The sequence below is a fragment of the Oncorhynchus kisutch genome, linkage group LG21, assembly GCF_002021735.2.
Source record: "Oncorhynchus kisutch isolate 150728-3 linkage group LG21, Okis_V2, whole genome shotgun sequence".
Taxonomy (NCBI): Eukaryota; Metazoa; Chordata; class Actinopteri; order Salmoniformes; family Salmonidae; genus Oncorhynchus; species Oncorhynchus kisutch.
Window position 1 is genome coordinate 21,512,044 of NC_034194.2, and position 14,106 is coordinate 21,526,149.

General features: G+C 40.1%; 2 protein-coding genes across 4 annotated transcripts in view; one reads left to right on the forward strand and one right to left on the reverse strand.

Moving 5' to 3' along the window:
• Positions 1 to 3,698, reverse strand: part of LOC109866421 (CD2-associated protein) — a 97,134-nt gene extending 93,436 nt beyond the window's left edge. For all 3 annotated transcript variants that reach the window (XM_020455099.2, XM_020455100.2, XM_020455098.2), the window contains exon 1: positions 3,408 to 3,698. In XM_020455099.2, the coding sequence (XP_020310688.1) occupies positions 3,408 to 3,411 (4 nt within the window). In that variant the 5' untranslated portion in view covers positions 3,412 to 3,698. The remainder of the gene's footprint in view (positions 1 to 3,407) is intronic.
• Positions 3,699 to 8,272: 4,574 nt separating this feature from the next.
• Positions 8,273 to 14,106, forward strand: part of LOC109866265 (tumor necrosis factor receptor superfamily member 21-like) — a 29,458-nt gene continuing 23,624 nt past the window's right edge. Inside the window, exon 1 of the mRNA XM_020454831.2 lies at positions 8,273 to 8,823. Within this exon, the coding sequence (XP_020310420.1) occupies positions 8,785 to 8,823 (39 nt within the window). The 5' untranslated portion in view covers positions 8,273 to 8,784. The remainder of the gene's footprint in view (positions 8,824 to 14,106) is intronic.

Consider the following 14,106-nt stretch of genomic DNA (forward strand, 5'->3'; position numbering starts at 1 on the left):
TCATTCCGCTACCCAAGAATAGTAAAGCCCACTTTACTGGCTCAAATAGCCAACCAATCAGCCTGTTACAAACCCTTCTGGATTTTTTTTTTGACCAGATACAATGCTATTTCACAGTAAACAAATTGATAACAGAATTTTAGCATCCTTATAGGGAAGGACACTCAACAAGCACAGCACTTACACAAATGACTGATGATTGGCTGAGAGAAATTGATGATAAAATGAATGTGGGGGCTGTCTTGTTAGACTTCAGTGCAGCTTTTGACATTATCGATCATAGTCTGCTGCTGGAAAAACATGTGTATTATGGCTTTACAACACCCCCTGCTATAATGTGGATAAAGAGTTACTTGTCTAACAGAACACAGAGGGTGTTCTTTAATGGAAGCCTCTCAAATAGAATGAGGAATTCCCCAGGATAGCTGTTTAGGCCCCCTTGCTTTTATACATTTTTACTAATGACATGCCACTGACTTTGATAAAGCCAGAGTGTCTACGTCGGCGGATGACTCAACACTGTACAAGTCAGCTACAACAACTACTGAAATGACTGCAACATTAGTTTCAGAGTGGGTGGCAAGGAATAAGTTAGCCCTAAATATTTCTAAAACTAAAAGCATTTCATTTGGAACAAAACACTCACTAAACCCTAAACCTCAAATAAATCTTGTAATAAATAATGTGGAAATTGAGCAAGTTGAGATGACTAAACTGCTTGGAGTAACTCTAGATTGTAAACTGTCATGGTCAAAACATATTGATGCAGTACTAGCTAAGATGGGGAGAAGTCTGTCTATAATAAAGTGATGCTTTGCCTTCTTAACAGCACTATCAACAAGGCAGGTCCTACAGGCCCTAGTTTTGTTGCACCTTGACTACTGTTCAGTCATGTGGTCAGGTGCCACAAAAAAGGATTTAGGAAAATGACAATTGGCTCAGAACAGGGCAGCACGGCTGGCCCTTGGATGTACACAGAGAGCTAATATTAATAATATGCATGTTAATCTCTCCTGGCTAAAGGTGGAGGAGAGATTGACTTCATCACTACTTTTATTTAGGAGAGGTATTGACATGTTGAATGCACCGAGCTGTCTGTCTAAACTACTGGAACACAGCTCGGACACCCATGCGTACCCCACAAGACATGCCACAAGAGCTCTTCACAGTCCCCAAGTCCAGAACAGACTATGGGAGGCACACAGTACTACATAGAGCCATGACAACATCAAGTAACTGACGCAGCTAATGGGGATCCATAACGAATACAAATACTTTGAGAAAGACAGTGTATACTGTCACGGGGCTTGCCCTGGTGTATGAGTAAAGTTACTCAAGGAGGACATTTTCTCAAGGCTGGGCCAGATAAAGCTGGATATCAAAGACCTCCAGAATATTGTTTCCCTCACCCAAGTACTTCCTGGCCGGCCGCTGTTTCAATGTGCAGCTTACACGCAAGCGTGGCCTTGACTGTTTCCTCCTCTCAGGTAAGGTCACTGGGTTATGTAAGCTACACATTGAAACAGCAGACGGCCAGGAAGCTGCCTGCATTCTACACAGCTGTACCCAGACCCCTCTAGAGTCTAGTACACAAACACTGACTGACTGCTAGCCGACATATGAGCATAGAGGAAACTCATATCTGCATACATTTCCACTGATCAGAAACACTTTTGTTGGGGGGGGGGGGGGGGGGGGGGGGGGGGAGAGTGAGTGAGTGCGTGAGTGAGTGAGTGAGTGAGTGAGTGAGTGAGTGAGTGAGTGAGTGAGAGAGATATGGCTAAAGTGGGCAGCCTGATACAAACTATGAGATGGAAATACAGAGAGCATGCCACAGGCAATAAATGTAAGGGGCTCACAACTGTCTGACTTGTTGAAACATATCAACTGCTACAAAGCAAGTTAGTTACACTGAACCTTGGTAAGAAAACACACAACCCAATGATAAACCGTAGACACCAGCATGCCGTGTGTACAGCAGTGGTGTAAAATACTTAAGTAAAAATAATTTGAAATACTGCTTAAGTCGTTTTTTTATGGTGTCTGTACTTTACTATTTATAATTTTGACTACTTTTACTTCACTACATTCCTAAAGAAAATAATGTACTTTTTACTACATACATTTTAACTAACACCCAAAAGTACTTGTTACATTTTGAAAGCTTAGCAGGACAGGAAAATGGTCCAATTCACACTTACCAAGACAACACATGATCATCCCTACTGCCTCTGATCTGGCAGACTCACTAAACACAAATGCATCTTTTGTAAATGAGTGTGCCCCTGGCTATACAAACATAAAAACAAGAAGATGGTGCCGCCTGCTTTGCTTAATAGAAGGAATTTTAAATGATTTATACTTTCTCTTGATACTTAAGTATATTTTAGCAATTATATTTACTTTTGATACTTAAGTATATTTAGAACAAAATGCTTTTAGACTTTTAATCGAGTAGTATTTTAATGGGTGACTTTCACTTGAGTAATTTTCTATGAAAGGTATATATACTTTTACTCAAGTATGACATTTGGGTACTTTGTTCAACACTAGTGTACAGCATATTTAAAAATACGTGTTAACCTTTTACAACATAACAGTGTGAACAACTTCACACGGAATGTTACATCCAAATACAGCTCTTTTAAAAATGGCTTCATGACATGCAAGTTTGAGACTCACACTTTGCAATATGTCAAGATTATGGGGAAGATGTGTTTGGTGCCTTCCCCCAAGCGCACACTTATCAGAAGGTTCTGTGTTGCTTAGACTTTGGGTGTGAAACTGGGACTGTCAATGAGTTGTGTCAAGCGGGTTTGACACCATAACTTTTGCAAGTAATATAATCTAGGGCAAACCTGGCTTGAAATGCTGTATAAAATTAACAAGCAGAGGGAGGAAAATGTTGCTTCTTAATCTTATTTAGGTTTCACCCCATAACGCGTAACTAGCAAATAAGTAGCAACGATGGGGTGGAGAGGTGGCGTGCTATTTGCTTTTCCACTGGACCGATAAAAACATTTACATTTTTACTAACTGGTGCTACTACTAACTGGTTAACTATCTAAAAACAGGCATACAGTAACCATTACTTCTGACGCAAAAACCTGGCCATGGAATTGCCTTGTTAGCTAGCTAGCAAAGCTAGATAATTGAGCAAACTTGCCGGCAAAATAGAGCTTATGTTAGCATGGAAGCTAACTAGCTGACATTATCGCTTGATGTTAAATAGCTAATTTAACTAGCTAAACGTAGATAGTACATTGATCCATCCCACAAGGAGCACACTCCAAATCCGGGCACGGTTGGTGATGATGGATCCCTATTTCTGGCTACAGGCAATTTGAAGCGGGGAACATCGGATAGCCATCACGATAAACAAGAACCACATAAATGAAAATACTCACCCATAATGTCCTTCAATGTCGCTATCAGATGTTTGGAATCTGCTATCCGTTTTCTTGCGTTAGCTAGCAGCTTGAATGCTAGCTAGCTATGTGTATTTACTAAGCCAAGGTGCTTTTTGCAAATTCACTACCGATATGCAAGTTAAGCCATTCGCCTTTGGCTGAATAGCAGTTTACCAAACCTATGTTTGTAATGATTATTGTGCAGGGAAGTCTCTACCTTTCTTGGACTTGCCTGAAACTACTGCCACACGTATAAACAGCAGGAGAATTCGCGATATTTAGAAATGTGAGTCCCGCGAGAGGAAATTGGAACTAATGGAATGCCATCCGTTCATTAGCACACAGCATGAACAGTGTGATGGACAGGAGATTTCTTTCTCTATCCACCACTTTAATCCGTGTTGAGCATCATCAGTGACCATTGCTTTCCTGGTGAACATTAGTTTTGACATTTGCATCATCAGACAGACAACAAAATTGACTGAAACATGATTGATGTTCATATTTATTATTAAATAGATCTACTTTTATCTCTCCAGTTGGTCATGGTAGAATAACATTATTATAAGCGTCATTCCATGCTTTCATTGTATTAAATAGGCTACAAAGTAATCCTCTTTTATTGTTATTTTTCATAGAAATAAATATTTGAACTTGAGAATGACACAGAGAGGGGGCCCTGCTTGGTACTCTGGCCAAAAACACAATCACGGGGAGCAGATTCAAGGTATTTTTAAACTGTATTTAACCTTTAATTTGACAGGGAGTAATGAAACATGCATAGTTTAAACTGCATTGTGATTAAAGCTTTTTTTCTGACCACAGGTTAAGACTAGGGCCCCAAGTTTCTCCTGGTCCAAAAAATCCCTGGTCCTAAATTCTGATGTAGAATTGGCCCAGTGACTCCCAACTGTCTCCCCCTGTCCTCTATTAGCAGAGACATCCTGGTTTGACCTATCTGTACTACATGCAAAGTGCACTGTAAAATGAAGTACAGAAGACACATTTGCTTGATTGGATCAATTTGACAAGAGTTCCAACATCCTATAAAGAAGCGGCGTAAACACAAATTCTATGCAAATGAATCTAACCACATAAAGGCTAAACATGGAGGGACACCGGGGACGGCTCAGAATGATGCATAGAGATCTATTTTAGAGCAGAATACAGAATGAAGATTAGCACTGGGTCTGTAACATCACTTCAATATATGTAATATTATTAATGCAACTTAATCCACTGTCAGAAAACTATGGATTTGTATTTGCTGGTTGCTGGCTTTTCCTACATTACCTCTCTGTGTTACAGTATGAACCTTGACACTTAGTGGAATGTGCTGCCACCTTGTGTTGAAAATCAATTTACAACAAGTAATTCAGCGTTCCATAAAGGATATTTTAGAGAGATCTGAAATCCTATTGGAAAATGATGGTATCTAATTGTAAAATAGTGAACCCTACAGTCTTGTCAGGGGGTTGCAAAGCATCAGGGTACAGGCAGGATTCAGGTGCAGCATTTCAGAAGGTGAATAAAACTGGATCCAAAATGTAGGTTTATAGGCTGGACTAGAGAATGTCAATGAACTCTGACATAGATGTAGACTTACAAAATAACAAACAGCAATCTAAATGGCCAATAAGATATGACTGGCTTCCAAGGCAAAGATTCAATCATTAATTTTAGTTTTAGAGAGCCATGGATCAACATGTCACTCCAGTGTAGCTTACTCTCCCTTGCCTTGACTTTAGAATGTATAATTCACGTCTATATTAATTCTATTGGAAAAAGATCTCACACAAAATATTACAATAGCCTACAATACTTAAATAAACACTGAATACACAGAGTTTTATTATAGGTGATAGAGCACTGAGCAGTTACAATAGGCTAAAGTCAAAAACTTCAGAAGATGTAACAGACCAAGATGTCCAGCAGAGGTCAAACTTAGTGTTCCTATTGCAGCAGTTGGCTTGAAGAACACGGTCAGAGAAACATTAACCTAAGTAGCAGATGTAATAGAAACACCTGAGCGGAGTGCCCACATACGGTTTTCATGGGAAACGGATGCTAGGTTGAAGATACTGTATCCATGAAAACCGGACATTAGTGGTTTCTACCCACCACGCATAGGCTAGAGAAGCATTAAACTAACAGAGAAACAGACATAAACTGAAAGCAGAGGAGACCTACATTACCAGTCAATAGTTTGGACACACCTACTCATTCAAGGGTTTTTCTTTATTTTTACTATATTCTACATTGTAGAATAATACGTGAAGACACCACAACTATGAAATAACACATATGGAATCATGTAGTAACCAAAAAAGTGTTAAACAAATCAGATTCTTCAAAGTTGCCACCCTTTGCCTTGATGACAACTTTGCACACTCTTGTCATTCTCTCAACCAGCTTCTCCAACAGTCTAAAGGAGTTCCCATATATGCTGAGCATTTGTTGGCTGCTTTTCCATCACTCATCCCAAACCATCTCAATTGGGTTGGGGTCGGGTGATTGTGGAGACCAGGTCATCTGATGCAGCACTCCATCCCTCTTCTTGGTCAAATAGCCCTTACACAGCCTGGAGGTGTGTTTTGTGTCATTGTCCTGTTGAAAAACAAATGATAGTCCCACTAAGCGCAAACCAGATGGGATGGTATATCGCTGCAAAATGCTGTGGTAGCCTTGCTGGTTAAGTGTACCTTGAATTCTAAACAAATCACTAACAGTGTCACCAGCAAAGCACCCTCACACCTGCTCCTCCATGCTTCACGGTGGGAACTACACATGCGGAGATCAACCGTTCACCTACTCTGCATGTCACAAAGACACAGCGGTTGGAACCAAAAATCTCAAATTTGGACTCATCAGACCAAAGGACAGATTTCCACCAGTCTAATGTCCTTTGCTTGTGTTTCTTGGCCCACGCAAGTCTCTTCTTCTTATTGGTGTCCTTTAGTAGTGGTTTCTTTGCAGCAATTCATCCATGAAGGCCTGATTCACGCAGTCTCCACTGAACAGTTGATGTTGAGATCTGTCTGTTACTTGAACTCTGTGAAGCATTTATTTGGGCTGCAATTTGAGGTGCAGTTAACTCTAATGAAGTTATCCTCTGCAGCAGAGAGAACTCTGAGTCTTCCTCTCCTGTGGCAGTCCTCATGAGAGCCAGTTTCATCATAGTGCTTCATGATTTTTGTGAAGAAACTCTCAAAGTTCTTGAACCTTTTTGAACCTTTTTGGTATTGACTGAACTTCATGTCTTAAAGTAATGATGGACTGTTGTTTCTCTTTGCTTACTTGAGCTGTTCTTGCCATAATATGAACTTGGTCTTTTACCAAAGAGGGCTAACTTCTGTATACCACCCCTACCTTGTCAGAACATAACGGTTTGGCTCAACCGCATTAAGAAGGAAAGAAATTCCACAAATAAACTTTTATAAAGGCACACTTGTTAATTGAAATGCATTCTAGGTGACTACCATATGAAGCTAGTTGAGAGAATGCCCCAATTGTGCAAAGCTGTCATCAAGGCAAAGGGTGGCTACTTTGAAGAATATAAAATATATTTGACCTTGTTTAACACTTTTTTGGTTACTACATGATTCCATATGTGTTGAGCACGGGGGATGGGCTTAGCCATTTATGGTCTAAAATTATAATTTCAACAAATACTGAGCACTTAGCAGTCCCCATATCATAATTTTCTACTTGATTAAAACATTTCATTTGAGCACAGAACTTCTCCCCTTCCAAAATATGGTTTTATTTAAGGTAATCTAGTAACTCTGATCTGAGAGCAACAGAGATTCCCTTAAGGCGAAGGGAATGCTATCCATGTTGAAAATCACATCTCAGCTTGAGTGCACAGCAATGTTGGCCAGGCAGGCAGGCAAATCACTAGCCAGTATCTGGCTCTATCTCTGCCTTTTCTATCCCTCTGCTGAGTCATTAACCCACTTAGACTGATCCCCCCCCCCCCCCCCCCCCCCCCCCAGCAGAAAACAGAGTGGCACCTTCACATACATGCCAGATGGTGTGTTGTGCTAATCTATCAATTGACTCTATTTGGAGTCACTGTCTGGGCAAAGCTCAATATCCTACATCACTGATGCTGGGCCTGAGCCATTTCTGTCTACTGACACACATGAAGTGAACCATTCCTTCTGTTTTTTAGTAGAACATTTATATGGCAGTCTCATGGTAATAATGGTGGCCAATGTTGGGGATTAAATAGGGAATTTCCATTCCTAAAATGTGCAGTATCCACATGACTGTGCCAATATGAGTCCAACACCACTGTTTGAATGGCATGCAAAAACATGCACAAATCCTCTATTACAAAAGTTCAAGTATTAGTGAAGCCACCATTCGATAGCGGATATTTTAGCTTTTTTTATTCATGATAAAATAGGGTCATTCACATATCCTCTCTGTGTTCCACAATGGACTAATTGTCAATTTGACATTATAAGGAGGCAAACATAGGGAAATTGTATTTGCTTTGGCCTAGTTTAAATATGCCTGGGGATGGCACAACTAAAGCACACTGGACATGGTTAATCCCCTCACCTGTGCCCTAAACTGAAACATATAGACTATTCGTCAACATTTCGATATTGAATTATCTATAATATATGTATAACTCTATCAACATCAAAATGTAACCTCAGTTTTAACCTGTTAGTCATTTTTTTTCCTTGTGTATTTTCAATTAAACGTACCGGAGATATAAAGTCTAGCCTACGTACATGTTCACCTGTATAGTGTCTACCACTATAATCCCGTCTATGCAATTTCTTCCGGGAAACCGAGTCAACTGCGTTTGGGTAGAAGAGACGAAGCGAGATGGTTTAGTCCTGTTTGTCCACAATATACAGGCCGATAAGCAGACCACCTACCTTTCCGCCTTTGGGACAACCACTCCCATCAAAGCGGAGACAATACCATTTAGTCATTATATACAGTATCTCTGGTTTGGGCGAGTTTCGTTGGTGACGTCTGTCGCCAGTACCCGCCCCGTTCAGTTATCGCCTTGCTTTGCTGCATAGACCGCGCAGGAACCTGGACCAAACGAGGCGGAATTTCAGTTACTTATCCATCATCGATATGGGAATTATACCATTCTTTCAGAACCAAGCTCTTATCCCATACTATCTGAAGCCAGTCCACTTCGAGACACAGACTATAAAAACTGCCGGTTGAAGGAACACCAGCAGTAGATTGTTATTATTGCCTTAGCCAGTACAGCATTTACAGAATATGTTTCCTGCTGATTCAGGGATGATATACCACCTTGTGCGATGAGAAGTAGCCTAACGTTTTCTCAGAACTGGAGATGGGCATTTTCTAAATTGTCCTAATTGATTTTGGGAAAATGCTCTGGACAATTTTAGTGCTCTGTATGTCTGTGGCGGTAAGTACCAGACACCTTTGTCTTTGGTGTTGTTCTTATTATAGGGGTGCTTCCCGGCAGGTTCTCGATTTAAAGAGACCGTTTTTATTTTTGCGTTTGTTCTGTTCTAAACCTATCTGCAATTAGCCAAGTGAAGATATTGTTAACTTTGACTCTTCTATAATTCGTGAATTTTACAGGTACTCTTGTATAATAGACTACAATATCGATTCATTTTTTAAATAAAAAAATATCTATTGTCAGAACAGAATGGTAGGATGGATGAACAATAGCACATAGGCCTATGTGCTATGACACTTGCCCCATGAGAATGACACTACTATTTATCTTATTGCAGGCTACCTGTAAATGTAATTTATTGCTTGTTATTAGCTAACATTATTTAATTGTACACAATTGTATTGTAACATATGTCATCTTAAGTATCCCTGTCCCTGTATGCAAACAGCTTGAATGGGACTATCACCTGTGAGGTCCTATATGTATTACTGGAATCATCCCATACAAAGTCTCATATACTTCAGGCTTTGTTTTTCCAATGCTGGAGAAAAACTTAGGGAAAACAGACGGCATTGAAATGCTGTAGTGGATGTTGACCCACCCTGCCTCAATCCAATTTAACACTAATATTTAAGTAATGTTCTCATTTATACATAGATCCATGTATTTATGTCTAATATCGACACTTCATATAGTGCAGGGCAATATTTATATGAGTGCTCTCAGCCAGAAAGAACATACCATCTAGGAATCTATGCATGTTTTATGACCAATTTTTTAAAGTACTATTTAGCAAAATTCTATCTAGCCAATCTTAGAGATACAGTAGTCCATCATCCACTGTAATCAATTATTGACATTTAACCAGTAAAGGAGACATCCTTATCTTCCAGTATCACCATGGAACAGATATTATAACAAAATTATATTTTTCCATTCTAAAATGTAATTGTGTGTCAGTCCTTTCTGTGGTTTGGGCCCCTCTGTGCATCTCCACTCAGGCGAGGTCCACTGCTTGTTTGTGCTTGTGTTGTTGGCAGTACATTCTGACATTAGCATGAATATTCTTCACTGGCCCATGAAGGAGGCAGCACCACTGGTGTTTGTCAGTGATAAACGAGGCATGACTGCACCAAACACACTCCCTCTTCCTCGCCGTTTAGTTGCATGATGACATGTTGCAACAGGTGCTGGGTTGGTTGTTATCTGGTACTGTCTTATGGGAAGCTCAGTGATGTCCAACAAACACACACATAGTTACTTTTGCACATAGTTACCTTTGCACAGCCATGCCTTCCATGTAGCCTACAACAGCACAGTTAGACTCTAAGCTGGATTTTTTTATTTTTTTTATTTAACCTTTATTTAGCTCTAAGATGGATGTTCTAAACCCGTCAAACTCAACTCTGGACCTCAAAGCTAGTTCCACTGTATTTTTTAATTGTTCACCTGATTTAGACTTGGGACACCAGGTGTGTGCAATTAACCATCAGGTAGAACAGAAAACCAGCAGGCTCCAGACCTCGTAGGGTAAGAGTTGAATACCCCTGTTCCAGATCAGGGTTTCCCTGCAGCAGCACTGCAGTGGCACGGCATAGATGGGCTGGCTGTCCTCTCCTCCCTCTGTCCTCCAGCCAGGGAGGGAGCATCCTGATATCACTCACTAACCTCCTGGAGCTTAGCTCTAAGCATATGAGTTGTAATAGCACTAGCCTTGCTATGGCTTTAGTATTAATGATGTTCTATCAACAGATATACTCTATATGTATCCTATACACATTCATTATGTATCAAATGTATTAGATTTAAAGGATACTGCTGTATACAATATCTACAAACCAGATTAGACTATAGTATTTCTCTCCTCTTTTTATCCTGCATGGCAGGTATGAAACGCTAAAGAGGGCTGAGGTAGATTAAGAGTAATGGGTAATTATCATGGATTCATGGCCACTCACAGGCGGCGTGGTGTGATGGTGGGCAGTCCCTCAGACAGCAGCAGTCTCATGACAGGATGCCAGTGGTGTGTTTTTTTCAAACAGGAAATGCAGTGACAGGAGCCTACTCTCTTATCTGAGCTAGAAGGGAGGGACATTCACCCTCTCGCTCGCACGCATGCACACATTAATTCACACCCCAAACCGTCAATATCTGTCAGTTTCAGACCACCAAACTAATGTCCCTGCAGTGTATCTCATGTTGAATATAACCAGTTTCACACTTGTTTTTTTATTGGGTAAACGTGATAAGGCTGGAATTGGAACATTTTGTACCTCATGACATATCATCAAAAGACTGTTGACTGTTGGCTGAAAATAACGTTGTTGGAGTGATGTTGCGCTTAGTTGCACCTTACTTATCTTCAAATGTCCATCGTTCGCCAGGGGTCAATTTGCACATGATGACACGAATAGATAGTTTTTACTAGATATGTTTTTTGGAACTCAGTCAGTGTCTCAACTGCGTCTTTCTTTTCCCTACGCAGTTAAGCCAAAATCACGCTCCCATTGGCTAGCTAGCGTTGTCTCACTCACAGGCGATCTGCGCAGAGACAGTGGCCTTCCATGTAAGGATGGAAAGTGCCTACCGTAATGCAGAGCCTATTATTATCATCGTGTTTGGTAACATTTGCCCATGTATTTATTTTCTGAGTTTCAATTGTTGTAAAAATGTCTCAGAACTCTGCTGAATTCCCTCAATTAAAGGTAAGCTAAGTTTACCTAGGCTACATAATGTTACTAGCTCCGTATTTGAAGTTATATTATCTTTAGCAGTCTATTATCAGGTAAAAGCATGTGCTTATTATTCATAATTTCTCAAATATTTATTAGCTAATCATTCAGGCGAACACACTATGCTACAGCCATTGAATCTGTCTTTGAGCATTAAGGGAAGGTAATGGCTATCTCTGTCCATGACATTATGTTGGTATATTTTTCGATCTTGAAATACAAGGGCAAATGTTATTGATCAGTGACTGAAATTTCACACTAGGGGATATTCACTTCCAGACTTGGAGACTTGGAGAGCGCTCAAAGTGTTGTAGAACCCCTCTCTGAATAACAGGGTGTGGTTTTGGCTTAACTGCGTTAGGAATAAGAAAGGTGCCCATCAACCTAATGTTGAGAGTTAGAATAGTAGAATTGCAGGAAATTAGCTATAAAACTGCAACAACAAACAAATCTAACTAATTTGTTTACTTTTTGTTAATAAAATACTTTTGCTGCTAACAGATCCCTCTGTACATATTAAATCATATTTTTTAATCCCGGTGCTGAGTCAATGTTTGTTAATGTTTTTTATTTATTTTTATTTCACCTTTATTTAACTTAGGGCTGAAAACCCGTTAAACGGGATCGATATGACAACAGCCAGTGAATGTTATGGGCGCCAAATTCATAACTACAGAAATCTCATAATTAAAATTCCTCAAACATACAAGTATTTTATACCATTTTAAAGGTAATCTTGTTGTTAATCCCACCACAGTGTCCGATTTCAAAAAGGCTTTACAGCGAAAGCACTACAAACGATTATGTTAGGTCAGAGCCAAGGCACAAAAAAACACAGCCATTTTTTCCAGCCAAAGAGTGGAGTCACAAAAATCAGAAATAGAGATAGAATGAATCACTAACCTTTGATGATCTTCATCAGATGACACTCATAGAACTTCATGTTACACAATACATGTATGTTTTGTTCAGTAAAGTTCAGATTTATATAAAAAAAATCTCAGTATACATTGGCGCGTTATGTTCAGTAGTTCCAAAAACATCCGGTGATTTTGCAGAGAGCTACCTCAATTTACAGAAATACACATTATAAATGTTGATGAAAATACAAGTGTAAAATACATGGAAATATAGATAAACTTCTCCTTAATGCAACCTCTGTGTCATAATTCAAAAAAGCTTTACAGAAAAAGCAAACCATGCAATAATCTGAGTACGGCGCTCAGAGACCCAACAAGCCCAAAAGATATCCGCCATATTGTGCAGTCAACAGAAGTCAGAAATAATATTATAAATATTCACTTACCTTTGATGATATTCATCAGAATGCACTCCCAGGAATCCCAGTTCCACAATAGAATCGGTTGACAGTAGAAACATGTCAACCGATGTATAGAATCAATCTTTAGGATGTTTTTAACATAAATCTTCAATAATGTTCCAACCGGAGAATTCCTTTGTCTTCAGAAAAGCGATTGGAACGGGAGCTACCTCTCATGTGAATGTGCGTGACCAACTCGTGGCTGCTGGCAGACCTCATTCCCCTCTCATTCAGCCCCCCTTCACAGTAGAAGCCTCAAACAAGTTTCTAAAGACGGTTGACATCTAGTGGAAGCCATAGGAAGTGCAACATGACCATTATCCCACTGTATCTTCAATAGGGGCTGAGTTGAAAATCAACCAACCTCAGATTTCCCACTTCCTGGTCAGATTTTTACTCAACCATATGAGTTGTGTTATACTCACAGACATCATTCAAACAGTTTTAGAAACTTCAGAGTGTTTTCTATCCAAATACACTAATAATAAGCATATATTAGCAACTGGGACTGAGGAGCGGGCAGTTTACTCTGGGCACCTCTGGGCACCTTATTCATCCAAGCTACTCAACAAGCATATAGTCAATGTGTAGTGGCTAATAGTATGGCTAATTCCACCCCCCCCCCCCCCCCCCCCCGACTACAAACTCAGGGATGTTGATTCAATTCTAAAGTCTGTTTTGCTGTGGTTCAGTTTAGGACATCAGGCATGTGGGAAAACTGCTAATCTCTATTCATGTTCAGCAGAGTTTGGTCTCACTCCCCCTCCCCTCAAAATTGTGAAAGGGTCCCGCCAGGTCCCTCACATCAGCGAGAACAACATGTGCTTCTGAGCCAAACGGGGAGCAGCAGCGGAGGAGGCTGGTATTTTATTGTCCCGCTCCTGATGAGATTGCTCTGAGAATATTAATACCTCCCACCCCACATCTCTGAGTTGAATCAGGGCGCTCCAATTTCTCTGGTAGGTCTACTGCAGTATGTAAACCATTAAAAACACTGGATTTGACAACAACTTTTAACAGGGTTCTGCATGTTCAGAAAGTGATGATGAAGCTCTCCTTTCTTTCCCTGTATATCGGTGGTTATAGCCTCAAACATCATATTTCTGTGGTGAATTGGCACTCTGGACCAAATAGTTAGATCAACAGAGTCACTTCCCATCCAGCCCCACATTTAAGATAGGAAATAGAACATGTGGTCTGCCATTAGAAGAGATTTTATGTAGGATCTGC